The 25,439-nt window shown below is 54.0% G+C and overlaps 2 protein-coding genes and 1 long non-coding RNA gene across 11 annotated transcripts in view; 1 reads left to right on the top strand and 2 right to left on the bottom strand.

The window, feature by feature from the left end:
* Nucleotides 1–599: 599 nt before the first annotated feature.
* Nucleotides 600–11,754, bottom strand: ZBTB47 (zinc finger and BTB domain containing 47). 2 transcript variants are annotated; one of them, XR_001155479.3, is made up of 7 exons: nt 11,552–11,754; nt 6,772–8,316; nt 4,925–5,072; nt 4,433–4,485; nt 3,413–3,528; nt 2,831–2,975; nt 2,397–2,532 (listed from the first exon to the last, which is right to left on the bottom strand). XR_001155479.3 is itself a non-coding variant. In XM_012770270.3 (6 exons), the coding sequence occupies exons 1-6, from the start codon at nt 11,552–11,554 to the stop codon at nt 2,171–2,173; spliced, it is 2,319 nt and encodes a 772-aa protein (XP_012625724.3). In that variant the 5' UTR covers nt 11,555–11,754; the 3' UTR covers nt 600–2,170. The 2 variants fall into 2 exon arrangements, 1 of the variants encoding a protein (XP_012625724.3); XM_012770270.3 differs by lacking the exon at nt 4,433–4,485 and having other exon boundaries at nt 600–2,532.
* A 78-nt stretch (nt 11,755–11,832) lies between these two features.
* Nucleotides 11,833–22,896, top strand: LOC142872955 (uncharacterized). The gene is made up of 3 exons (XR_012921063.1): nt 11,833–12,237; nt 16,808–16,913; nt 22,811–22,896. It is a non-coding gene; the product is annotated as an uncharacterized LOC142872955 (long non-coding RNA).
* The window catches only part of NKTR (natural killer cell triggering receptor), a 51,864-nt gene continuing 43,733 nt past the window's right edge, over nt 17,309–25,439 (bottom strand). For 6 of the 8 annotated variants that reach the window (XM_076006722.1, XM_012770264.3, XM_020284039.2 and 3 more), the window contains 4 exons: nt 23,945–24,040; nt 22,832–22,888; nt 22,214–22,318; nt 17,309–19,991 (listed from right to left, as the gene is read on the bottom strand). In XM_076006722.1, coding sequence (XP_075862837.1) covers nt 19,904–19,991; nt 22,214–22,318; nt 22,832–22,888; nt 23,945–24,040 — 346 coding nt within the window. In that variant the 3' untranslated portion in view covers nt 17,309–19,903. The remainder of the gene's footprint in view (nt 19,992–22,213; nt 22,319–22,831; nt 22,889–23,944; nt 24,041–25,439) is intronic. The other 2 variants (XM_020284055.2, XM_020284042.2) reach the window with 1 other exon arrangement.

The following is a 25,439-nucleotide window of genomic DNA, read 5'->3' as shown; positions in this document are numbered from 1 at the left end:
CTTTGACCTCTGCTTGCCAAACCATGGCCTGCAAGACCAGGGTCCCAGCCTGGCCAGGGCCCCAGGCCCACTCAGGTTGCAGTGGGGCCAGCATGAAGCAAGGCCACCAGGCTCTATGGGAGACCCTGGTGCTAGTGACGAGGGCTGGAGAACCCATGGAAGTCCCTGTCTGCAGCCCACTGGGCGAGATCAACTTTTTTGGGAAAATGTGAGCCAGCTCTGAAGAGCTGCCAGGCACTGGGACCAGAGGTTACAAATAGCAAGGGGGAAAGAGGAGGGACCCTGAGGACATCATGGAAGCCCAGAGATCAGGGGTGCGGGGGAGGAAAAGAGCTACAGTGAAGCAGGAGCCTGGAAACCCTGCCCTGGGGGTAGGGGAACTGCAGAGCCTGGCGCCACACGTTCCTGCTGGGGAGAAGCAGGGGTGCCCAAGGGCATGTCTGTGGGCGCTGGCTGAACTGCTCCAGCTGCAGCCCCAGACCCAACCGGGCCAGGGAAGCTGCTGGCACTGTCCCCTCCAAGCCCAGAGAACGACCAGGGTGGTGCGGCTTGGATCATAAAACCTCACATCACTCGGGCACCTTGGGCCTGCTCACATCTGTACAGAATAAAGTGCTTCATTTATTGATGATTAAAATGTCCCCAGCCCCCTGCCCCAGCGCCGTGGGCCTCAGAAGGAGGTCAGAAGGGTTCAGTGCCCCTAACCATGCCCCTTGGGCCCAGGCCTCTTCCCACCCCGGCCATGCTGGGAAGGTGGTAGCGTGGGGGAGTAGTGGGAGTTTAAGGTGCAAAGAGTATAACAAACAAAACTGTATAAACACAAGAGGAGAGAGCTTAACTAGGAAACATGTAGCTTATGGAACCTTCCGCCCCGTCTTAAAGGCAGGAATGAAGACGTTAAATGACAACAAATAAAAGGATCTCCTATTAGTGCCGGCCTCATGAGGGCAAGGACCGGGCACAGGCTGGGCTCCCCTGTCCCCAGGGGCTCCCCTCACCAGCAGTGCTGTGAGCGCCCGCCCACCTGTGCAGAGGCCCAGGAGGAGCCAGGACGCTGGAGCCAGCCAGGCACAGGCTGTGGCTGGGCCTAGTGCGGGCCGAGGGGAGCAGAGGGGGACACAGACACACACGTCTCCTTCTGGTGTGAAATACGTGGCCAGCGTGGCTGGTGAGGGGCGGAGGTGCTCTGTGAGCGGCAGCCCTGCCCCCTGCCCCACTGGTAGCACCTTGAATCCCCCAAACCCTTGTCCGAGCCTCCTCCTCGGACCCTGCCCCTGGGGTCTGACCTGCTTGCAGGGGTTCCTTGACTCCAGCCCCTGGGAGCTGGTGCTGAAGGAGGCATCCCGTCTGCCCACCTAGGGCCTGGCCCACAGCACCAAGGCCTAGCAGCCTCCGGGGACATCTCTAGGACTCGAGACCCACGGTGCAGCCCGGTGCAGGTTGGGGACCCCCGGACCTGCCGGCGGGGATGTGAGTGGGGAAAGCAAGCCCCTGGGGTCCAGCCCCTGCCTTCCCCACACTACTCGGCAGCGCAGAGGCAGGTCTGCAGTCCCGGCTCCTCAACACTCCCCACCCGCGCCCGCCGGCGTCCAGCCTCGCGCCCTGGCTGGGCGTCCACAGCCCTCAGACTGGGTCCACAACTCTTCTAGGGGGCGGCACCCCACTTCTCCCCAAACCCTCCAAGATGAGGGAGCCAATTAGGGGCATGAGCACGTGGGGACAAACCGCTGAGGCCTATCCAGGAAGGGCCTGGCCAACCCTCTCCGGCTCAGGCCTCAGCAGCACTGGCCACGACTCCTGCCCCTGGGGCCCTCCATCCCCGCTGTACCTGCCGCCTCCAGCACCCTCCTCACCTGGAGGGGGTGCTGCAAATAGTTTCCTCTCTTTTCTTTCTCCTTCACTTCCAAAAAAACCCAAAAAGTAAAGGCTTCAAGAAGTTGCAGAAAGAGGGGGGCACTTGGGAGTGAGGTGTCTTCCACCGGCTCTGGGGGCTGCCAGCCCGCACTCCCACCCCGTGTCGGGGTCTCAGGAGGCCACGTCCAGCCACCTCTGGAGGTGGGGGCAGTGGCCCAGGCGCGTGCTGCTGCCCTCCCCAGCCAGGGGCGAGGGCAGTGGGGTCTCTCCTGGAGCGGGCCCTGGGCTCCAGGTCCCAGCAGGTGTAGCTCGGCAGCTAGTTGGTGGCGTTCATCCTCCCGCCAGTGCTGGCAGTGGTGGGGAAGAGGGGCGGCGGGGGCGGCAGGTGCGGCGGGGGCGGCAGGGTCTGGGGCAGCCCCGGGAGCAGGGGCAGCGTGTGCGCCTGAGGCTGGGCGGGGGGCAGGCCTGGGGCGGGGGGCGGGCCGTCGCTGGCCAGCGGGTGGCTGACGCGGAAGCACTTCTCCTTGTGGGCCTTGAGCATGTTGGAGAAGCGGAAGCGCTGGCCGCACACGTCGCACGGGTACGGCTTCTCCCCGGTGTGCGTGCGCCGGTGCCGCTTCATGTTGGGCCGGCTGGTGAAGCTCTTGCCGCAGATCTCGCAGATGTACGGCTTCTCCCCTGGGCGGAAGGGGAGCAGGGCGTCACCGGAGGGTCACCACACCCCAGCCCGGGGCCAGCTTCCCTACCCCACGGAACCACAGTAGGGTCCAGCCCGGGCACTCTCAGACGCCCCCACCTCCCGCCAGCTTCACCCAACCCTCAGAGGCAGGAGGGATGGTACCAAGCCTCAGACAAAAGTGTAAACTAAGGCCCGGAGTTGGGAAGGGGTGTGGCCGAGACCAGCCCAGGCCTCCTGCGCATGGCTGGGAAGGGGTCCCCGGCCTGGCATGGAGCCCCGCCCGCCAGGCCGCCGCACCTGTGTGGGTCTTCATGTGCTCGTCGAAGTACTGCTTCATGTTGAAGTCCTTGCCGCACCACTGGCACATGAACTGCTTGTGGCCAATGTGGATGCTCATGTGTGACCGCAGCTGGTACTTGTACTGGAAGCGCTCGTTGCAGTTCTGGGGGTGGGGTGCGGGGTGAGGCACGAGAGGCCAGGCCAGGCCAGGAGCGCACAGAGGGCCCAGGCGGGGAGTGGGGTCAGGAGATGGGGAGAGGCTACACAGTGGAGGCCTGAGGGCCTCTCGCCATTCTTTCTCATCGGAAGCCCCCCATTGCCACCTGCAGCTCTGCTGTCTCCATCTCTGATCTCCCGAGGTGCCCCCCAATCCACCTCTCCAGAACACCTGCCACGTGGCTCCCGCCCACGCAGACTCCTCACCCTGAATGTGTAGGGGCCGGGTTAGGGGTGGCAGTGGGAGGCATAGGGTGGGCCTCTCTCTTTCTGGACCTTGCACTCCGCTTCCCCACCCCTCTGGAAGGGATGCAGCTGCTGTCCCTCATCCCTGCCCCTCCCAGGTGGCCTCTCAGACAGGCCAAAGAGGAGAAGGGTGCTCACCTCACATCTGAACGGCTTCTCCCCGGAGTGCTGCAGTGAGTGCACCTTGAGGGACATGCTGCGCTTGAAGGACTTCCCGCAGGTTTCACAGGTGAAGGGCATGTCCTTGGTGTGGGCTACGGGTTGGGCACCATGGCCGTCATGTCTTGGAGCCCTGCCTGAGCACCCCTACATTGGGCCCAGACCCCACCTCCTGGAGCAGCCCTGAGCCACAGCCCTCCCTGGGGACCACCTTGTACTCTGTCGCAGGACCTGGGCTGATTCCCAGGAGGGGCCAGCCCCCTTCCCTCCAGGGCTGGGTCTCCCTGTCTGCACCGAAGGTCTGGCTCAGACAAGCGCTTGTGGTTCGTTAGCCTGTGGCCAAGGGAAACAGCCAAGGCTGCCCAGTTCCCAGAGCTTCAGGGAAGATGGAAGGATCCTGGGTGGGCGGACCTCAGCTCAAATCCTGCCCCAACCACTCGCTTCCCGCTTGGTCTCTCTGTGCTTTGCTTCCTCTTCTATAAAAATGGACTAATAACGGTGCTGAGCTCCAAGGGTGGGGGGCGTGGTAGGGATGGCATGCATAAAGCTGGGGCTTTAGCAGTGGGCTGGGGCTTTAGCAGTGGGCTGGGGCTTTAGCAGTGCTCCCCCCAGAACCCATGGATAGGTGAGAACCAACAAACCCTTCAAGGAATATCTGGGAGGAGGCAATTGGAGACAGGGAGGGTCCCCCTCTGAGCTCACAGACTAGTCCTGGGTTACCCAGCATGCTCCTGGCCAAGTCCTAGACGCAGTGTCCTAGTTCCCTGTCAGTTCACACTAGAGGGCGCCTGGCACTGTCCCACGGAGAAAGGGAGTAGGGCCTGGCCAGGGGCCCAGTGTCCACCTTGACCACTCCTTCCTCGAGCCCCAGACCCAGAGTGGGCAAGGAAGAGACAGCCCTAGGGACACAAGACTCCCTGCCAGGCCCACCTAGAGGGGGTGGGCAGTCTTTCCCAAGGCAGTGGGGTGGCCAACACACACTTGGGGGGGCCTCCTTACTGTGTCCAGGCGTGACCCCTGTGGGGAAGTTGCATTCAGAGAAGCCTGAAGCCCTGTGAGGGCCAAAAGGTGAGAAAGAATCAGAGGTACACCTGCCATCAAACTGAGACAGGGCCTGTGCCAGCCCATATGGCACTTTGTATAATTTAGGAAAAGGTACTCTTTTCCCTGGGTGGGCACAAGCTCATGCCAGGATGCACAGCCTGGTTAGCAGTGTGCCAGCTCAATTCCAGTTCCCACCTGCCATCTTGCTCAGGCACCCCTGTTCAGTATGCAGCCTACCCAACTGTACAAGGCAGCCCTGGCCCAGAGCCTGGCCAGGTCACACCTGCCACTGCAAACAGCCTCCAGAGGGGCGCCTTCTCACCCCTTCCATTGCCCTGGGATGTGAAGTCTTTTCTATCCACCTGGATAGCAAGTCCTGCCCAGTACAACCAGCAGCTAGCCCATCTCTGTCCTCAGGCTTCACCGCCCCCATTGACCCAGACTTACCAACCATGTGCTTTCGCACATGGGCCATGGTATAGAACTTCTTCTCACAGATCTCACATGAGAACTTCTTCTCTGCGTAACCATGCACAATCTTATTGTGCTCATGGAGGGACCAGAGCTTCTTGAAAGCTTTGCCACACGTCACACACTGTAGGATGAGAAGACTTTAAGCCCCGGGCCCTGAGCCAGGATCTTGTGACCTTAGACAAGCTGCTGCCCTCTCTGGCCTCAGTTGCAGGAGAGCAGGAAGGGAGTATCGTCCCCAAGGTCCCTACCACCCTCTGTGGCCTGAAGCAGCAGGGGCAGGCAGCAGTGATAATGCCCCAACTCTGCCAGCCCCTGTCACCTTGATGTCCAAGGACCAGCTAGAACTGATGTTGCAGAATTGGGGGTGGTAACTCCCTAAATACTTATCTACCCACATACCCAGGGCTGAGGCCTGGGGCCCTCCTTCATCCTTGGGCTTAACTAGAGTTGGGGGTCACCTCTTCCAGAAGTCCCCCCTCTGTGCCCATTTCAACAGGCCTTTCCAAGCCCTCTTTATAGAGGGTTATGGCTGAAGGGCCACATCAGGTGTGGACGCTACACATACAGTTCCTGGAGAAGCCCCCCAGATGATCAGCAGATTATCACTGCCGCCTCCCCTGCGGGGACCCGTGCTGTGACACCATGGAGGTCCCTAAGGGGATGGGCCAAAAAGGGTTGGCTGAGAACTGCAGCAGTCAGCAGATCCCTTAAGGCAACAGAGGGCGGTGGGGGCCTTGGGGCCTTGGACCCTTGTCCTGCCCACCATTGCAGGACACACCCAGAGGGCTGGAGTCTAGGCCAGGGTCTGGGCAGAAATTGGGTCAGAGTGCCCAGGTCGGATGGGGCACAAGCTTCTCTCCCTCCCAGGAGGGAGGCTCAGGTATGCGGTAGGTGGCGAGTCAAAGGGCAGCCGGGCAGGCAGGCAAGTGGGAACAAGTACTCGAGGGTGGAGTAGGTTACCAGGTAACTCCCAGGTAACACTTTCTCCACGTGGTGATGCAATTAGCAATTAGCTTAGACAATTAGCACCCACCTACTCTGCACCTTTCCCCCCTTCTCCTGGGCCAGAAAAGGTACAAACCACCTGCGGGAGCCTGTCTGGCTTTGTGCCGCCCCTACTCTGAAAAGCTAGGCTGGCACAAACGGACTCAGGCTGGCCCGAGGCCTGGCAGCCGGCCCAGCTTCCCTGCTCAGCCCCAACAGCCCCTGCTCTTCCCAAAGTTCCCATCCAGTCCCTTTTTCCCAGGGCCAGGCCAGCTGGCATCTCCAAAGAGCTGAATGCAGGGGCTACCTCCTGCTGAGCTGCCCCCTACTCTATACAGAGCCTTTGTGGGAAGTGGAAAATGGCACCCTCTCTGGGCAAACCCCTTCCCCCTTCATGTGTACTTTTGTTGCAGTGCACAACCTGTGAAACTATACATGGTGGCCCTGCTGGCCTTCCTGCAGCCAGAGGGATTTGTTAAAACACTGTCCGACTCACCCCTCCCCAGAGCTGGCTGTCCCCTGGCCTCATCTGCTCAGACAACTCAACGCTGTCATCCTCCCCAAGACCTCTTTGTTCCCTTGGCCAAGGGCACCATTTGTTCCAGTCCTCTTTGCACATCTCTCCACGTGCCAAAGCCCAGCTCTATCCACCTCTTCCAGGAAGTTCTCCTTGATGTTATCCCCTGAGCTCTCCCCACCCTGATGACAGCCCGGGACTGGGCTGGCCAGACTGGGGGCTAGGTCTGGTCTCCCCAGACCATCTGGGCAACGTGGTCGCAAGACACTGGGTGAGCGGAGCCCAGCTCGGGCCCGGCCCTGCACCCCCAAAGGCCCACCTGGATGTTGCGCTCGCAGTCCGTCTGCCGGTGCAGCAGCAGCTCACTCTCTAGCAGGAAGCGCTTGCCGCACTGGTCGCAGATCTGCATGCGGCTGTGGGTCACATTCATGTGCTTCTCCAGGTACCAGCGGTTGTTGAAAACTCGTGGGCACTTCTGGCATGGGTGGTGCTGCTTCTCCTCCAGCTTCACCTTGGCCCCCAGCCCGTCAGAGGCTGGAGGCCCTCGGGCTGGTGCAGAGGCCACTCTGGGGGACAGCTTGGGTCGCTTCCCACTCCGCTGCCCAGCCTCCTCAGGCTCAGAGTTGCCCTGGCGCCGGGCATTCTCCCGGGACCTCGTGGCCATGCGACTGTGGGGAGGGGGGTCAGCCCGGCTGCCCCGGCGCCCTGGTGGCCCCTGCATGCCCCCGGCTTCCCCCTCCTCCCCTTCCTCCTCCTCAGAGCTCTCTTGATCTTGCTCACTGGGCCCTTCCTCCTCCTCCTCCTCCTCCTCCTCTTCTTCCTCCTCCTCCTGCTCACTGTGCCCTTCCTCCTCCTCCTCTTCCTCTTCTCCCTGACTGCCACCCTCTTCCTCCTCCTCCTCCTCTCCTCCACTGCCACCACCCTCTTCTTCCTCGTCCTCTTCCTCCTCCTCCTCCGAGTGTCTCTGAAGCCCATCCTCCCGGCCCAGCACCATGGTGGCTGGGCTGGTCGCAGGGCCTGGCTTCCCCTCAGGCCCCGTGGACACGTGCAGTGTCTGGTTGTTGAGGTTCACCTCCACAATGATCTGGGACTGCTCCTGGCGGCTGTAGGTGCCAGAACCCCCAAGCTCTTCCTCCAGCTCCTCCCCACCTTCCAGCTTGCACAAGCTGGCCGGGGGCCCGCCAGCCTCCTGCACGCCACCCTCCTTCTCCTCCTTGAAGAAGGGCTGGGCTGGCCCAATGGTGGCAGGCACTGTGCCACCAGCGTTCCCTGCCCCGTCCTCAACGCGCACCGAGTAGGGGTCAGGGCCCTCGCGGGCATAGATCTTGGGCAGGCCCGGCGTGTCCGCCTCCTGCTTGATGTCACAGTAGTAGGGTGGCGCAGCTGGGGTGCAGCTGGCAGCCGGCTGGGCCAGGGCCACAGTGCCAGGACCCGGTGGGCCTAGGGAGCGGGCGTCCAGCAGTTCCTGGCAGGACGCGGCGATGTCGGCCATCTGCAGCAGCGAGGCGGCGCTGAGCACCTCGTGGACGTTGGCTGCGTTGACCAGCAGCTTGGACGTGTAGATGAAGTTGAGGATCTGCTGCAGGCCACCAGGCGCCAGCGCCTCCAGGGACAGCTCCACACGCTGCAGCTGCTTGTTCTGGGTGAAGAGCGAGTGGAAGAACTGGCTGTAGGCGGCGAGCACGCCCTTGTGTGCCGGGAAGACGCTGTGCTGGGGCACCAGCACCAGGTCCACGTCGCAGAGGTCGGGCTGGAAGAGGCGCTGCTCGTTCAGGCGGCCCATCAAGCAGGCAAAGTGCAGCGCCACGTCCTCCACCAGCGAGAACTCCGCCGCCGGTGAGTCAGTTGTCTTCTCAACCAGCAACTGTGGGGGCAGAGGGCACAGGAGAGGGTCAAGGCCAGCGGGCCCCCCTACACCCTGCAGCCCACCCGGGAGGCAGCCAGCCAGTCCCCGCTCCGCTTCGCAGGAAAGGAGCCGGAGCTCAGGCAGGGAAGCGGGACCAGGCTTCAGGTCCCAGCCAGATGCCCGCGGGGCCCAGACTCCACTCGTGACCTGCTCAGGCTGAAGCTCAGCTCCTGGGCCAGTCACTTAACTTTTCTGGGCCTCCAGCTCTTCCCCTGTAAGAAGGGAAGAGTCACCCTGGGAAGGGAAGGGGAAGGAAAAGGGACCATGGTGACCAAACATCAGATTTGCCAGGGCCCTAGGGGTTCTCCGGGGTGCAGGACCAGGCGGTCACTGGTCACACACAAGGAGGCTGGTGGGATCCATTCGGCCCCCACCACTGGGGCAGAGCTTGGGCCAGGTTGCTCCCACCCCTGCCTGCAGCCTCAGGCTTGGCCCCCAGCTGCTCCCCCGACACAGGGCGCTGGGGGTGGTGGTGGAAGGACACACCTGCGTTACCTGTCTGCCATGCCTGCAGGCAGGAGGCCCCCAAGGCCTGCCCCAGACCCTTTTTCCTCTAGGCCCCCAGGCCCCAGGTCAGCCACAGTTCAAGCCCAGAGGATCTGGGCTGGCCCCGTCTTGGAGGCTATCCCACCTGGGGCCCCTGGAGCCCTGGGGAGGCCCTCAGAGTCCGACAGATCAGCCTCCAGGCCTGTGGCCACATCCAGCAGCTGCGAATTACCCAGTTACCCAGATTAGGAGCCAACTCAGTCACCCCTGGCTCCACACAGTGGCCTCCCCAAAAGGCGGGCAGCACAGACAGGCAGGCTGCCCAGTCCCTTGCGTGGGGCCCAGCACACGGCAAATGTTTAATTGCTATCCACCGACCACCTTTCTGGCTGCACCCACCCTGCTGGTTCCAAGTTCTGGCTCTCCTCAGAGCCGGCCTGGCGGTGTCAGAGCTTCCTACGTTTGGGAGGTCCCTTGCCCCCATGGCCATGAAACCATCAGATCCCCCTGGCCCTGTCCATCCACAGCCTACCTCCAGCGCCCATTCCAGACCTTCCACGGCCCGGGCAGCAGTGGGTGGGCTCAGACTGGGTGTGGTGGTGGTGTTTTAAGCTCAACTCCTCAGTCACCTGAATGGGAACCTGCCCTGGGCCTCAGGATGAGCCTTTCTGAGCTACCAGGAGCAACCTGCTTCTAGACCTGCCCTGGACCCTGCCCTCCACGCCTCATGGCCAGGGCAGCACACACCCTGTGCTCACTCAAATTCCCTTCCAGCCAGGCCCCTGGCCATGGATGCCATCTTCCCTGCGTCCTCCCACCACACTCCTTCTCCCAGCCACGATGCCTCTCATCTGCCCCCTGTCCTGAAGCTGCTGGCCTGTCCAGGCCTGTCCAATCTAACCTGGACGTGGCACTAAGCCCCTCCCACCTCCCTCTTCTGACTCATTCTGATTCATCATCTGGGACCAACTTCTACTGCACAGATGGAGAAACTGAGGCTCAGAATGGGAGGGTCCCCCAGTCCAGAGCCCCTGGACTCCCAGCTCTGCGAAGGCCACTCCTTCGTTGCTGGACTGGACACCCTTGCACATGGCTGGATTTCTTAGCCTTCAGTGACTTAAAAAGTGGAAACCCTCCCACCCAGGAACCCCTGTGCTTCCGCAGACCCCGACATTACTCCCCCTACCCGCTGCCTTCTCTCCAGACCCGGTGTACCTACAGGACAGTGAGGGGTTAGGGTACAACTTGGGTTGTCACAGGGGTTCCTTAGGGCCTCCCGGGGCCAGACAGTAGCAGGGGAAGTGCCCTGGATAAGGGCTTGCCAAAGCCAGGCCTGTTCGGGGCATCTACCCCAGGCCACAGGGTCCCAGACCTGTCTGCTCTCCCTTTATGGAACACCCTCCAGTGCCCACCTGTGCCCACCTGCCATGGGGAAGGGCAACCTTCCCAAGTGTGGTTTGGCCTGCAGGGCCCACATGAGGCCTGGCTTGGGCCCTCTGGCCTCAGCAGGGGAGGAAGGCAGAGCTGCCTCAGAGGCCGTTCCCAAGGCAGTACCCCCAGCCATGCCAGCACCAGCCTTGGGCCCTTGGGGAGCCCAAGAACCTCACGACCAGGTACCCTGAGTGGACTCCCTTGATAGGGCACATAAATGGTGCCCACGTCCATAGCTGGCAGCCCCATAGCAGGGTACAGCTGCCCCCTTGCCCAGCCCCTCCCATGCAGTGCCCACCAGCTGTGCTGGCCTCCCCAGCCAGATGTGCACTTCCCTGAAGATGTGGATGACCCTCCCCATCTGGCTGTGCCAGCTGCAGCCACACACCCCATGCCCAAGTCAGGCCACTCTTGCCTAGCTAAGACGCAGGACCAGGGGGTGGTCAGACATTCTTGTTGCCAGGGGGTTTCATGCCCTCAAACCCTGCCCTGAAGGCAGGCTGGCGGCTGGCCAGGTGCCAGGGATACCTGCCGAGGCCGCTCTCCCAAGTCAGAGCCTTCTACACCTGAGGGGTCCCTTGCCTCCCTGCCACCAAGCCTCCCTGGAAGGCCTCATGCTGAAACCGGGAAGCCCATCTGTGCCCCCGTGACACCCACACCGATCTTTCTTCACTGGGCAGCAGTGGGTGGGCCCAGACTGAGCGAGGGTGCACAACCTCATGACCTCTAGGCTCCTCCTTTTGGGGAGGGGGTGTCCATGCCAGCCTCCTCTGCTCTTGCAGCTACCCTGCTTCCCTGGGGGACAAACCAAGAGACGGCGGCGGGGACCGGCCCAAGGTCACACAGGAGTTAGTACGGGAGCGGCAGGCGCCCCCCGCCCTTGGCCCGGGCCATCCCGAATCCCCAGGCAGGGCGGCTCCGGCGCCCACGTGGCCCAAGGCCCAGGCGGGAATTCGACTCCCCCTTCCCCCCCATCACCCAGCCCGAGGGCGGCGCCGTCCCAGGCGCAAGGGAGCGCCCCCCTCAGCCGGTGCCTAGCAAGACCTCAGCCTCTCGCGCCGGCACCCCCACCCCAGGAATTCAACCCCCTCCCCAGTGAGAGCCGCACTAAGCACCGCAGTCCGGGCCCGCGGGGACCCCGCAGGTCGGGTCGGGAGACCGACGGGGGAGGGGGAAGATCCTGCACCCCCTCCAGCCGAGCCGTGGGCCGTGCGCTTGGGAGGGCAGAGCTGGCAGGTGGGCGGATAAGCGGGGGGACAGGCAGGGCCCTGCGTACCATGGTGCCGTGGCGCTGGGGGCTCACAGGGCCCCGCGGGATCGCGCTGCCCCCGGCGGCCGGGCCGGGGCCGCTCCATGAAGCGCCGCGCTGGGGGCCGCCCCCGCGCAGGGCCCCGCGACCATGGCCCCCGGGGGCGCGGCCGGGCGGGCGGAGGCGCAGGGCCGCGACGAGTCCAGCGCCGAGCAGCTGCGGCCCCAGAGCCTCCGGCGCGGCGGGCGGGGGGCGCGGGGCGCCGATTGGAGCCCGCGCGTCAGCTGGGGCCGCCGTCTGGACGCTTAAAGGGCCAGGCCGCCCTGCGTGCCGGCGGGGGGCGCGGACACGCGTGGTGTGCGCCGTCTCGGTGCAGCCCGCCCTGTCGCGGGCTGCCGGGCCCCCCCAGCCAGTCCTTCCTGCTCACAGCCCAGCAGATGGACCCCAGCCCCGGCTCCTGCGCTGAGCCGCTTTCTGCCGGGAAGTTCTTCCCGGAGTCAAACCTCGGTGCCCTCCAGCTGCGGCGCCACGGAGAGGGGCCGGGGTAGGAGGCTGCCGCGAACTCAGGAAGCTGGGCAGGCTGGGCCCCCAACCCGCTGCAGAAAAAGGCTTCCATCCGCTTCCCTGAGCAATGCCACGTTGAGGGACAGAACCCCGCACCCCAGCCGCGCTCACCAGCCCCATCCTCTGGCCTGGGCTGCTCTGACCTGGGGGTGAGTCTGGGGTCCCCAACTGGTCTGTCCCGCCCCCATCCCCATCCCAGGGCGGTTCAGGGCTTATTTTGCTCTGTGCCTCCAGGACTTGGCTCCCGTGCACTCATACCTACCTGGTGGCCCCAGGTTGCACCGCCCAAGGCAAGAGACGTAAGACCCTGGACCACAGCTGCAGTGACCAAATCCTTTAAGGTGACTGGCCCAGACCAGAGGATTGGGGCCCAATGGCCCAGTCACTGCTAGCCGTGTGCCCTGACCGCTGCTGAGTGGCCCCCTTGCTCAGCCTCTGCTGGGGAAATGCAGCCAGGCTTGCGGAATGCTGCTCTGGCATGGACACCCGTGGGGGCAGGGGGCTGGCTGTGCTGGCAGGAGGCTGCAAAGGAACGCTGCCAGGCTAAGCAGGCAGCAGGGTGGGGACCATAGGGCACTGGGCCTGGCAGGGTCCGCTTGGTGACGGGGCCACAGGAGGCCTCTGTAGGCCTCTCCTGTGACCCTTGCCATCATTCAGATGCCTTTTTGCGTCCCCCTCCCCTACCCCGACCTGACTGCTGCCCTAACCTGGGTCACTCCCACATTGTCCCCACCCTGATACCTTTCAGCCCTCCTCACACATGTGCACTTGTGTTGACCTGCAAGCCCATGCCCAGCTGCATCAGGATCCCCTGGGTATGCCACCTTATTCATGAGTGGGCAGGAACTCTGGGGCTTGCTCAGGGTGACTTGGTTCTGGGTGCCAGGAGAGGAAATGGAGTAGAGGCCAGGGTCTTAGGTACACGCCATAGAACAGCCTGATTGTCCTGTAACATTGCAAGGCCCCCCAGAACGGGAAAGTCTTCGAGACAAGACTGTCCTAGAGCCAGGGAGAAAACGTCTCGAAGGCAGAGGGTGAGCAGAGTGCCATGGGTAAGGGGACAAATGAACATAGCCACATGGAAAGAGAGACCCTGGTGGAAAAGAGATGGGATCAGGGAGCAAGGGGCACAGACTGGGACATGCCCCCACAGCTGGGGCATCTGGGAGGCTTCTGGCAGCTGCTGGGGACATCCTGCACCTGCATGGGTGCATGGAAGCTGGCTCAGCTCCCAGAGGCCCCAGGCTGAGGCCATGCCAGAGCAGCTTACGTGCCTCTGACCAGCTAGTCACCTCAGCGCTGCCTTCTGTCTTTCTCCCTCCCAACCCACTTCCTCATCTGACTCACAGAGGATCCCTGCACTGGCCTGGGAGGTGGTAAGGGAAGGACTGCGTACCCATTGGTTGGATAGGGACGCTGAGGCCCAGCTTAACTGACTGATTTGTCCTGCACATCTACAAGGGGAGGCTGGGAGAGAGGGGCCTCCCCCATGGGCTGGAAGGAGCCTGCAGAGAGGCTGCATGGGACCCGGCCGGGCCATTTCCAAGGCAAAGCTTACAGAGGGTGTGGCCAGAGTGGCTGAAGTAGTGATGCTGGCCCCTATGGGAATGACCTTGGCTACAGCAGTCAAGCTGGAGGAGGGGCTGGAGGTTGGATGAGAAGGGAGGGGGTGGTGAGGGGCTCAGTCTCCTTGAAGGCCCCAGCTGCTCCCCTCTTGCTTCTGTGCTCTGGCCTGCAGCTCCTATGCCCGGGAGCCCCAGGGCAGAGCCTGAGCTTTGTGAGAGGCTCTTGGCACCTGGTCGCACTGGACCTGGCAGAAAATAGCTGCTGCTGGGAGCTGAGGCTTGAGCGTCCTCGTCCTCGCATTAAGCAGAGCAGAGGGAGGGGAAGGGCTCTGCAGGCAGAGACGCAGCACCTGCAAAGGCCTGGAGGGGACTGTCGTACCTGCACTGCACTGGAGGGGGCTTGGCGCAGCAGAGACAAGATGTGGGGGTCTGGTCGGTGGAAGTGGCTGGATGGAGATTTGCAGGGGCAGAATTGGTCTCTTGGTCTTGGTGAGGGACATGCAGTGGGAGCGTCTCCTTGGGGGAGGAGGATTCTAGACCAGAGCTGCATGCCCCAGGGGCGAGTCAGGACTCTGTGGAGACAGCTCACCGGGCAAGGGCAGAGCTCAGTGATCCTTCCAGGGGTCCTCAAACTTTTTAAACAGGGGGCCAATTCACTGTCCCTCAGACCATTTGAGGGCCGGACTATAGTTTTAAAAAAACTATGAACAAATTCCTATGCACACTGCACATACCTATTTTGAAGTAAAAAAAACAAATGGGCAGAAACACCCGCATGTGGCTCTCGGGCCGTATTTTGAGGACGCCTGCTTCAGACATTTGGGATTGGGTCCTGGCCAGGCCAGCGAAGCCATGCCCCTGCCTCTAGAGGACAACTCACAGTTTGTTCACAACTTCCCTAGGTATCTAGCCTCAAGTTTCTCATGGCAGCGAGGAGACAGAGCAAACTGTGCTCTCCAGGCTTGAATGGGAAACCAGATTCAACCCCAGTGAACTTGGAAAAAACAGCCCACGCCATGTGGGGTGGAGGGTGTGGGGGACAGGGGGTGCAGCGCAAGGCTCAGTCTCCCTGGGGGGCATGGAGCCGTGTGTAGCTGAGCTGAGGGACAGCAGAGTAGGCAATGCCAGAAAACACAGGGCAACTCAACTTGGACAGCATGGGGTTGGTGGTGTGGCAGGGAAGTTCAAAGCTGCACACTAGGTGCTGGCCCAGGGCTCCACAGGGTGGGGGAACACAGATCTGCTGGGCGTGGAGTTGCGCCGAGTTCTGCCTCCACCGAGACAAGCACTAATAGGCTACAGCTGCCCAGGGGTGGGGGCCTAATGCAAACCAGCAGGTCGCCTGGTTCTCTCACAGCATAAACATCACTGCCTTGGCGTTTGAGGATCCTCTCCTGCCCTGTTGGTTCAAGGGACTCTGGGCCTTCCACTAGTGACTGAGCCTGAGTCCCTGTGGGACTCCTTCACTCCTCCTAGAGGGAAGGCCCAGGGCCTTGGGCCACTTTGACGTGTGCTTGGTTCTAAGCATTTAATCCACCACAGTCCTAGGAGGGAGGAGTCCCTAGCTTCCCAGTTTTTCAGAGGAGCTCAGTTAAACAGAGGCGAGCAAATTGTCCTTTTGTTACCCAGCCGGGAAGTGGCAGAGAACTTGAACCTAGGTAGTCTTATTCTGGCCCACAGAGGTCCTCCTATTTCTTCAAAATCTAATTAGGCTGGAAGCATTGAGTTCAGGGGGGATCTTTCTCAGACTTTCTCTGGGAAGCTGGCCTGGTGGCAGATTTTAATTGCTGGAGGCTCTGGGTGACCTGGGGCTGGTAAAGTGCCAGCCCAGCCCCCCAGTCCCTGTGGGCCAGGCCTTCTGGGAGACAGACTCATCTGCAGGCGGGTCTGGGAAGGGTTGAGTACCCTTGGTTTATGATGTCTGGTAGCACCAGTCATATGCACCCTCTTTCAGGGCTTATGAACTATCAGAAGCCCAGGGTCAGGGCTCAAAATGCAGGTGTTTGTCCTGAGACCTCATGTCACTCTTTTTACCTATGTAGTCACGGCTGTGGGCTGAAGAAATGCAACCCTGTCCAGGCTAGCTTGGCTGCTGCTGGCTGGGAAGCTCAGCTCGATTAGTGGTGCTGGAGCCTGTGCGTGCACAGCCGTGGCAGGCTCTCCTTGCACTGCACTCATCAGGCTCTGACTGGAGCTTCAATCTGTCCTGAGGTGAACAGGTGTTCTTTCAGGGTGCCCAGCTCCACCCCGCAACACCTCTGGACTCCTGAGGCTATAGGCTTCACAGCACCAAAGAACTTCTCCCTGCCCTGCATAAGTCCTACTCCTCCTCCCATACTCTTCCCAGCTCATCCTATCCCAAGTTCCTCATGGGCTCTCACCTCACTGTGGGCAGCAGCAGAGTCCTTGGGAAAGGTGAACCCAGTCCCTTCCACCTTGTGAGGCCTGACTTCCAAGTCCCCCCACCTGGCCACGCAAGTTTGCAACACTCTTTCAAGGCTGAACACTTGTTTCTGACACCAGCAAAGCTTCTCTTCCGGTGATACCTACCTAGTGTTCAAGAGGGGCATTTCCCTTGAGTTCTCTGTTCTATTGAATGCCCGGCTCATTCATAATAGTCAAGACCAAAGACTCTGACCCATATTTTCCCCCAATACTGCCCAGCTGGTTAAGCTTACCACTATCGAAATATGAACAAAGATCCTGGAACTCACTAAAAAACATTATCATGAGGAACCTCATTAGGGGGTTTCCCCACAGCAAGCAGATCCTGCAGTTTCTTTAAATTTTAAAGCAATACATCCAGATTTGACAGATTTTAGGAGGTGCCCAACTTAGGAGTACATTGTTAGTTATCTCAATTTAGAAAACAGTATCTGCAAGTAAGAAGTTACCTACAATGAGAAGCTATGTTGTATTCACTAAGAAAATGCATTCCTTTGAGTTCTGAGGAGACAAAAGTTAATTGTACTTGTCCTGCAAATTCTCATGTGTGTGCTAAAAATATCACCACGAATGTTTTCTCTGGGAGTGAGTGGTTTGTTCAATACTACCTGGTGAACTGCTGTCAGGAAGGGAAATGTGGAGGCTGTAGGTAAATGGACTGTCCCTAGGCAGCAGCTCTCAGATGGGATGGGACATATTTCTTCCTCAGCAAAGATCTCTTTATGCAGGTCACTTCAGCTGGATGACAAAGCTTGGAGGAAATCTGGAGTGTCCAGCGGGAGGAAGACAAGCACCATTAATGCTTATCTGTGTAGGTTAACATCTCTGCCATTCTCTCTACACCTACTACTAACACTCAGCTAGGAAAAGAAGAAAATGAGCTGCAAAGAGAGATGAGGTCTCTCTACTACGTGGGTCAACAACGAGACTTTATATTTTCTTTTCCATTTAAAAAGATCATTTGAAGTGTGGGTGAGTAGAGAAAGATCAAACATGCACAGACTCAGACTTAGACTAAGTATATATTTTAATTTCTACAAGGTCCCCTTTCAAGTTTTAGGGAAATTTAATTGAAGGTATACAAATTAGACATTGCTAATATGTACAAAAGTATTTTCTACAGTTTTTGAACAATACTAGCTATTTCATTTGCAATAAACAGGACGTTACAAAAACAGTCCAATAATGCATTTTCTATTAAGAAGCACAATACACAACTTAATTCAATTTTATTAAAAAATAACTTCAAAATACAGAACAATCCCCTTTAGGAAGAAAAGCTATTTCTGTAGTTCACTTCAGTAAACACATGAGTTGAATGCTGCAGCAGAGGGCTGTCCTTTTCCATGGAGAAAAGAAATGAGGCTTCTAGGGCCTTATCTTTTTCAGGATAAAATTCTACCCACAGCTGAGATGGGCAACGTTACTGCCTGTGGTAGGCAGAATTTGAAAATGCCCTTCCCCCTTTCATGGGTTAATCCCCAGAACCCATGTATTTGATGAGATGAGATACCATTCCTGAAATTATGTTAAGTTCTATGGCACAATTGACCTTAAAATAGATTATCTCTGTGGGTTTGAACTAATCATATGGACCCATAAAACAGAGGAGGAAGGCAGAGAGATTTGAAGCATGAGAAAGAGCAGGACTTGAAGGGTCACTGCTGGCTTGAAGATGGAGGGGACCACACAAGGAGGAAATGTGGGCAACCTGAAGGATCTGGGAGAGAGACAGGCCTCTGGCTGACAGCTAGCAAGGAACTGAATTCTGTCCACAACCCGAATAAACCTGGAAGCAGATCCTTCCCCAGAGCCTCCATCAAGGAATGCTGCCTTCCCAATCCCCACTTCCAGCCTCGTGAGACCCTGAGCAGAGAATCCAGCTATACCATGCTGGACACATGAGCTACAGAACTGTGAGCTAATAAATGGGTGTTGTTTTAAGCTGCTAAATTTGGGGTAATTTGTCACACCACAATAGAAAACTAATACACTGCCCAGGAGTAACTTTTCTAAACCTAATTAGTTTTGGCAGTTTCTGTTTGGGTTCTGAATGCATTTTTTCCCCACTGAGTAGGATTAATCTCCTTTGCAGGCAACTTTTGAAAACCCTTAATATGAATCACACATTGTTTTATGTTCACTATCAAGTACTGTTTGTTTGACTTAAGTCCTGTTTTCTAATGTACTTTTGTCTAATGACTTGACAAACAACTGACCAACTAACCCTGTTTTCACAATTTCTATGAGTGATAGTTTTAATACATCCAAGGTCACCCCTCCATCCATTAAGGGTTGTCAGATCCCTCCAACCGAGGGCTCTTTCCCGTTTCCCAAATACACCAGGCGATGCCTGGGGTGGACCATGCATGTTCTATATCAAACATCCAATATGAATTTCCCCTGCTTAACTAGACTAATCTGGCACTAAGGTGATTAAGTACACTTGGGGCAAAAACTCAAAGTAAAGATTAAAAAATCAAACTAGTTTTTACAGGTCACACTATTTTTGGAGGAACCACCCAAAGCCATGACAATGTGTAATTTATGCAGTACCCTTGACCTCTCTTCCCCTGTGTCTTATCCTAGGTTTACTCAGGTCATGCAAGGCTTCATTCAATCAGTGTGGGTCACAGTGGAAACAGGAAAACATGCTGGCTAGAATCCTTCAGCTGCTGTTGTAGTCTGTCCCTCACTTGAGAGACTTAAAAGTAAAGCCCTGCAAAACATCTCCGGGATGGTGGCAGTTAGATTTTGGTGTTACTTTTGAAGTCCATTCCTCAATCCACTCTTCTGGAGGCACACACATACAGCAGGCGTGGGTGGCCACGCACCTCCTGTTGCCAATCCTGCCTGCTGCAGGGGACTCCCCCAACCCACGTTTTCTTGAGAGAAGCCCCCTAAATATTCAAAGTAAAGACAGCTCAAAAGAAACCATTTTGGGTGCTAGTGATTAAAAAAAAAAATTCTCTCTTTTCCAGTATTCTAATGTATGGTATATAAGAACAATGCTTAAAGAGGCACCAAGGAGTACCAAGCACCAAAGCATGAACTGGAATAGAATTGTTTTTTTACAATTTATACTTCCGATACTATTTATTAAAAAGAACATAAAATATTAAGTTCTTATAGACAGTGAAAGTATTTATAATTAAGGCTGAGTTTTCTTCTTAACCTTGCCCACAGCCTGCAGTAATGTAGACTCTGTGGGCTGTATGATGACCGCTTTTCCTCATCCTCTGAAACAGCAAAGAAGGAATGAATAAAGAACCCCAGAGCCACTGCCTTATACTCCTGGCTACCAACAGTATCAATTCTGGGTGGTTTGTTTTTAAAAGAGCACATATGTACAAGACTCTATGTAATCGGTATATAAATATTTGGCCGCCTTTAACAGTTCTCCTTCACAGTTCTATGCTTGGCAGCATATATGCTAAAACCGGAAAAACAGGCAAAAAGAATCTGTATTCTAAGGAATACATGAAATGGAGAGAAATAGTCTTAAAATAATATTGCAAATTATACTTAGATAAATTTCACGATTTCTTGATTCAAGAAAATGAAATTCATTTCCATAGTTGCCGACTGTAAAATGTGGCATAAAAATATTTTTAGGAGACATGTCTGTATTTCTAAATTCTTCTGTGTACATGTAAATGAATGAGTAGCTATTAAGAAGTATGTATCTTTGAAATTCATCTCTAATATTGAAATAGAACAACAAGATTGCCATTAAGTTTCTTAAATTTTTAAGTTACCAGATATTTACAAATAAGATATGATTCGTATCAAAAAAAGGACGTTTTCAACTATATCGGCTGCTCTCACTGGGGCTCCGGTGATGAGAGTAACTTCGGTCACTTTCACTGTCAGAGCCATAAGATCTACAACTCCTGTATAACAAAACAAAACAAAACAAAACAAAACAAAATATATAAAAAGCCTTTTTAACTATCAAGACCCTTTGAATTCCTCTTATAGCTTCTTTTTTGATATGAGTTACTTGAAAACACGACTGATGCAGCATCGCACAGGGGGTGAACAAGTGGGGTACTGACTGTGGCAACACTGACTGTTCAAAGATGTTTTAAAACAGTAGTAATATATCAAGGTTAAGATAAAATAAACATCATATCTTGGGAAATTTACTTAAACTCCATTCATGCAAAGGAGAATAATTTTCCATGCCACACAACATGAACATCAACATTTGATTAGATCAGGGGGTCCTCAAACTTTTAAAACAGGGGGCCAGTTCACTGTCCCTCAGACCGATGGAGGGCTGGACTATAGTTTTAAAAAACTATGAACAAATTCCTATGCACACATCTTATTTTGAAGTAAAGAAACAAATGGGCAAAAACACCCGCATGTGGCCTGCTGGCCATAGTTTGAGGACGCCTGGATTACATCATCTAAGGAAGTAATGAGAGAAAAGTACATGAATAGTTTCATTAAAGATATGGAAACCATTTTGGGGGGAGGGGGGGAAATGGGCATTTATTGAAACCTTAAAATCTGTATCCCCATAATATGCCGAAATAAAAAAATAAATAAATAAATAAAACCTCAAAACAAACAAACAAACAAAAAAAACAGACTTTGTCAAAATAAAAAAAAAAAAAAAGATATGGAAACCAAAAGGTACCATGAACAGGACCATTGGAACATTGAGTCAAGAGGACTGGTTATGGTTGCTATTCAGTTATTTTGAAAAATATTCACTGAGAGCCAGTAATTGTGCTAGATGCTGGGGCCTTCCCCAATAAAAGTAGACCAAGTATAGTTCTCTAGGGCTCCAGGCTAGTATAGAATAGTGGGTAAGACAAATGGGTTAGGGACAATGAGAGCCCCAAGAGGAGTGAAGGCTATCTCAGAGGCACCCTGGAGGGACTGTATCTCAGGCTTACTTGTCAGGCAGGGCTGCCTGGGGACAGTGGGTTGCAGTGAAGACCTGAAGGGCAGGTGGGAACTGGCCATTTCAAAAAGCAAAAGGGGAGATGGTGGAGAGGGTGTGTATATACCCAGGCAGAAGGAAAGGTTCCAGCACATTAAAGGAGGGAGGCCAGAAAGAGTCTGAGCTGGAGCTGGTAAGTGGAGGGACCTTGCATGCAATGCTAACGAGGCTGGACCTGACTGAAGGGAACAGGGAGTCCTTGAAGAGTTTCAAGCTAGAGAGTATCTAGATCACACTGATATTTTACAGGGATCACTGCAGTTACAATAGGTAGGGGAAGGTAAGACTGGAAGTCAGCAGAAAGTGACACTGCAAAAGTCACCATAAAGACTTTTGCAGTTGGCCAGGCTCGGTGGCTCACGCCTATAATCCTAGCACTCTGGGAGGCTGAGGTGGATGGATTGTTTGAGCTCAGGAGTTTGAGTGAGACCAGCACGAGCAAGAGTGAAACCCCGTCTCTACTAAAAATAGAAAGAAATTACTTGGACAGCTAAAAATATATATATATATATATATATATATATATATATATAAATTAGCCGGGCATGGTGGCACATGCCTGTAGTCCCAGCTACTCAGGAGGCTGAGGCAGAAGGATTACTTGAGCCCAGAAGTTTGAGGTTGCTGTGAGCTAGGCTGACACCATGGCACTCTAGCCCGGGCAACAGAGTGAGACTCTGTCTCAAAAAAAAAAAAGACTTTTACAGTAGCCAAAATGTTATATAAAACACGTTTATTACATGAAAAAATATATCTTACTAAATAATAAGATATAAACCTCAATTCTGCTGCTGAAGCAAATGATGACTTTTTATATATTTTTTTTATTTAAAAAAATGTCAAACTGGGTACTTTTAGCGAGTAGGCCTATTTAAGCCAGTGGGCCCACTCTGGGTGACCTACTCTCTTTATTCTTTCTAAAAGAAAGGTTTGTCCAAGTATACATGAAATTTAAAAACCATTTTGGATTCAAACATGAGTAATAGCCAACAAATATTACCTGGCAACACTTAATATACAGGCTACTTTTAGGAGCTGCTTGTGGGTTGTTGACATTCAAGAAGAGAAAGGATCTCTATCCTTGGAAGGTTACGCTGTCTCTTCCACTAGCAGCCCATCACCTCACACACCAAGTGCCCAAAGTAACCTGAGACCCACCTGCTCCGCCGATTGTAACTTCTGCCCCGGTGGTAACTGTCACTCCTCTGGCTTCTACTTTGACTCCGACTCCTGCTGTAATAGCTGTCGTAAGTGTAGGACCTGCTTTAACAGCAACAACACACATTAAATTTTCCCCAATACTCACATGTTCCCGTTTCTTTTTAGAATCTTAAGAAGAGTGTTCTAGCTTAGAACATGGGCACTACATGACAGTGAGGACACATTTCCATAATAAGTACTGAAAACATTTAACAATTGTCCCAAATCAGACTTACCATATTAAAGAGAAAAATGCTAATTTCTTTTCTGCATTGAAAAATATCACAAAATTAATACCAAGTTAGTTTGATTGAATCTGGTGGATCTTATTAGGCAATTATATTCAATAAACACCTGCCATTACAATTTGACATTAATTGTCATTTCTGACACTGGAATAAAATGGACTAACAGATAAAAATTGTCAAAAAGACCTCATTTAGGAAGGATATGATTTCAGGAGACAAATATATGCATTTAAGTTATTCAATAAAATACAACGCTTTGAACTAAGAGTTTATAAAACAAGGCCTTTCAATTCTGCCCCACAGGTAGTTACCCAATCCCTGTTCATACCTGGACCGACTGTGGGGATCATATGAGCTGCTCCTGGATCTGCTCCTGCTGGACGTCCTAATATTAATCACACAAAGGACCATCATCTTATGGATTAGGATAGGACAGGCCATATCAAAAATCTAGACATTTAGTTGCCCATCAAGGTGAAAATATGGTGAAATCCCAAGTTATATTTATTTTGTTTTAATATCAACAGTATATTGGATTTTTTAAAGAGCCTACTGGATTTCCTAAGAAATATGAAGTTTTATGCAGTTCTCTGAGACGTACATAAAGTCACTGGGAAGGCTCTAAACTAGGTAAGGAAGGAGAAAGGTCTGTACAGGTAGGACACTTATAAGTAAAGTAAAGCTGCAGTAATGGAAAAAGAAGGAAAGAAGCTTAAGATAACTAGAAATCTGCTGCCCTACCCCCCATACGTCTTCTTTTTGGTCCCCTCTCTGCAATCCTCCCATCCCAATTTCTAACTCATGTCAAGAGATGATTACAGGCCAGGCGTGGTGGCTCTTGCCTGTAATCCTAGCACTCTGGGAGGCCGAGGCGGGAGGACCACTCAAAGTCAGGAGTTCAAGATCAGCCTGAGCAACAGTGAGACCCCATCTCTACTAAAAATAAAAAAAAATTAGCTGGACAACTAAAAATATATAGAAAAAATTAGCTGGGCCTGGTGGCGCATGCCTGTAGTCCCAGCTACTCGAGTGGCTGAGGCAGAAAGATCGCTGAAGCCTAGGAATTTGAGGTTGCTGTGAGCTAGGCTGATGCCACGGCACTCTAGCCTGGGCAACAGAGTGAGACTCTGTCTCGGAAAAAAGAAAGAGAGAAATGATTATAGATGTGAACTTAGGTTAAGGAAGATGTATGTGGGGGAGGTGGGAGGGCCTCTTTTAAATATTTCTACTGTTTCTCTTGTCTCACTCTGATAAGATCCCATCCTAGGAATAGCCAGAAAGAATTCCATTGCTCTTTGAAAGAAGTAGATAAGAAAATAGGCCAGGCTGGTATTCAGCCATGACAAGATTCTTCTCAACAGCTAGCCCACTCTGCCTATGGAGCTCTTAAAAAGAGGACATGACATGGTGACCACACTGCAGGGTGAGATCACAAGCTTACCTGTGACTTTTGTAACTGCGGTAGGAACTACTCCGGCTTCTACTTCGGCCTCTGCTGTACCAGCCTCTGCTCCGACTTCTAGAGTAGCTTCTTGAACTACAGTTAAAACAAGTGAAAAAACAAATAATTATATTAACTCCCCATGGTGTTAAAATTAATTACTGGCAGGGCAGGAAGGGGAACACCTAACAAGAGGAAAGGTCTCTCACAAAATCCTCACAGTAGCTATGACACTGACAGCTAATGAGGCAATCCAGCAACAACTGTGGTTTAAATCAAAAAGAATAAAATAAAGGAAAACCAGAAAAGGGTGGTGCAAATACGTTCACAGGAGCTCTATTTGTAGCATCAAAAAGGGAAATAATCCACATCACAATTAATTGCAGAATGGCTTAAAAAGAATTAAGGCATGGACATACAACGAAATATTCTAAAGTAGAACAATGAATGAACTACAGGTACATGTATCCACAAAGATATATCTCCAGAATACAATGTTGAGTGAAAAAAGGCAAATGTAGAACATCTATATATAGAAAAGGATTTTATTTATAAAAACATTTGTGTTTCGTAAAACTATAAAGAAAAACAACAAAATTATAACAAAAGTTTAGAATAATGGTTAACTCCAGGAGAGAGGAAAGAAAGTAGAGAGGCATGGATGTTAAAGCTCTATTTTTTAAGCTAGATAGCAGGTACATGAGTATCCATTATATGTTTTATACTTTAATCATTATTTTTTATATCTATTTAACATTTAGTAAAATTAACAAAAACTTAAGTAGTACAGTTCTGCCCCTCTGCATTCACTTGCCCCCCCCTTCTCCCTCTGCTTTCAACCTTTTATCAGGAACAGAACAATACTTCTGTGTATAGGCTACCTATGTAATATCACAACAGGTTTTATTCGGTATGCACTTATGTTTTGGAAGACACAACCTGCTTCCAGTTTATCTGCAAGAAGATGAATACATTATTATGTTCTAATGAGATTCTAGTCATTTATTCAACCAAAAATTATAAAGCCAGACCCGTGGGGTGACTGAAAGATGAGGCAAACACAGTCCCTGGCTTCAAGGAGCTCCCAGCCTAGTCAGGGATATCAGGCCCAGGAGGGCAGGGCAGTGCCCAGGCTTATCCATCTCAGGCTACTACCTGTTAGCTACATAGCCCCAGAACAAATTCCTCAGCCTTTCTATGCCTCACTGTCTTCATGTATAAAACAAAATATTACCCACTCTAAAGCAGTCGTAGGAAGGTAAATGAGGAGAGTGGCCAGCATCACCAGCAGCTCAGAGCTGTCTCAGTGTAAATGGTAAGGCAGATGGTGAGCAAACAGCAAGCTGGAGTAGCTCAACAGACAACTGCATCTAGCCATAGGAACTCAGAGAGACGGCCAGGAGGAGGAGGAGGAAACTACAACACAAGGATGGAATGGTCTGGGAGGGAGAAGCACAGGGCTTCCAGAACGGCTCAAAACGTGCCCTGGCCCTGG

The sequence above is a fragment of the Microcebus murinus genome, chromosome 1 (genome assembly GCF_040939455.1).
Source record: "Microcebus murinus isolate Inina chromosome 1, M.murinus_Inina_mat1.0, whole genome shotgun sequence".
In the NCBI taxonomy this organism is placed as follows: domain Eukaryota; kingdom Metazoa; phylum Chordata; class Mammalia; order Primates; family Cheirogaleidae; genus Microcebus; species Microcebus murinus.
The sequence above is the reverse complement of the archived record's forward strand: the minus strand, read 5'-3'. Positions and strand labels throughout refer to the sequence as shown.

Excerpts from the sequence above, each read along its gene's own strand:
- ZBTB47 (XM_012770270.3), bottom strand. Across the intron at positions 2,976-3,412 it reads AGAAGCCGTTCAGATGTGAG|AACTGCAACGAGCGCTTCCA; the intron begins GTGAGCACCCTT and ends CCCCACCCCCAG. Across the intron at positions 2,533-2,830 it reads GCACATGAAGACCCACACAG|GGGAGAAGCCGTACATCTGC; the intron begins GTGCGGCGGCCT and ends CCTTCCGCCCAG.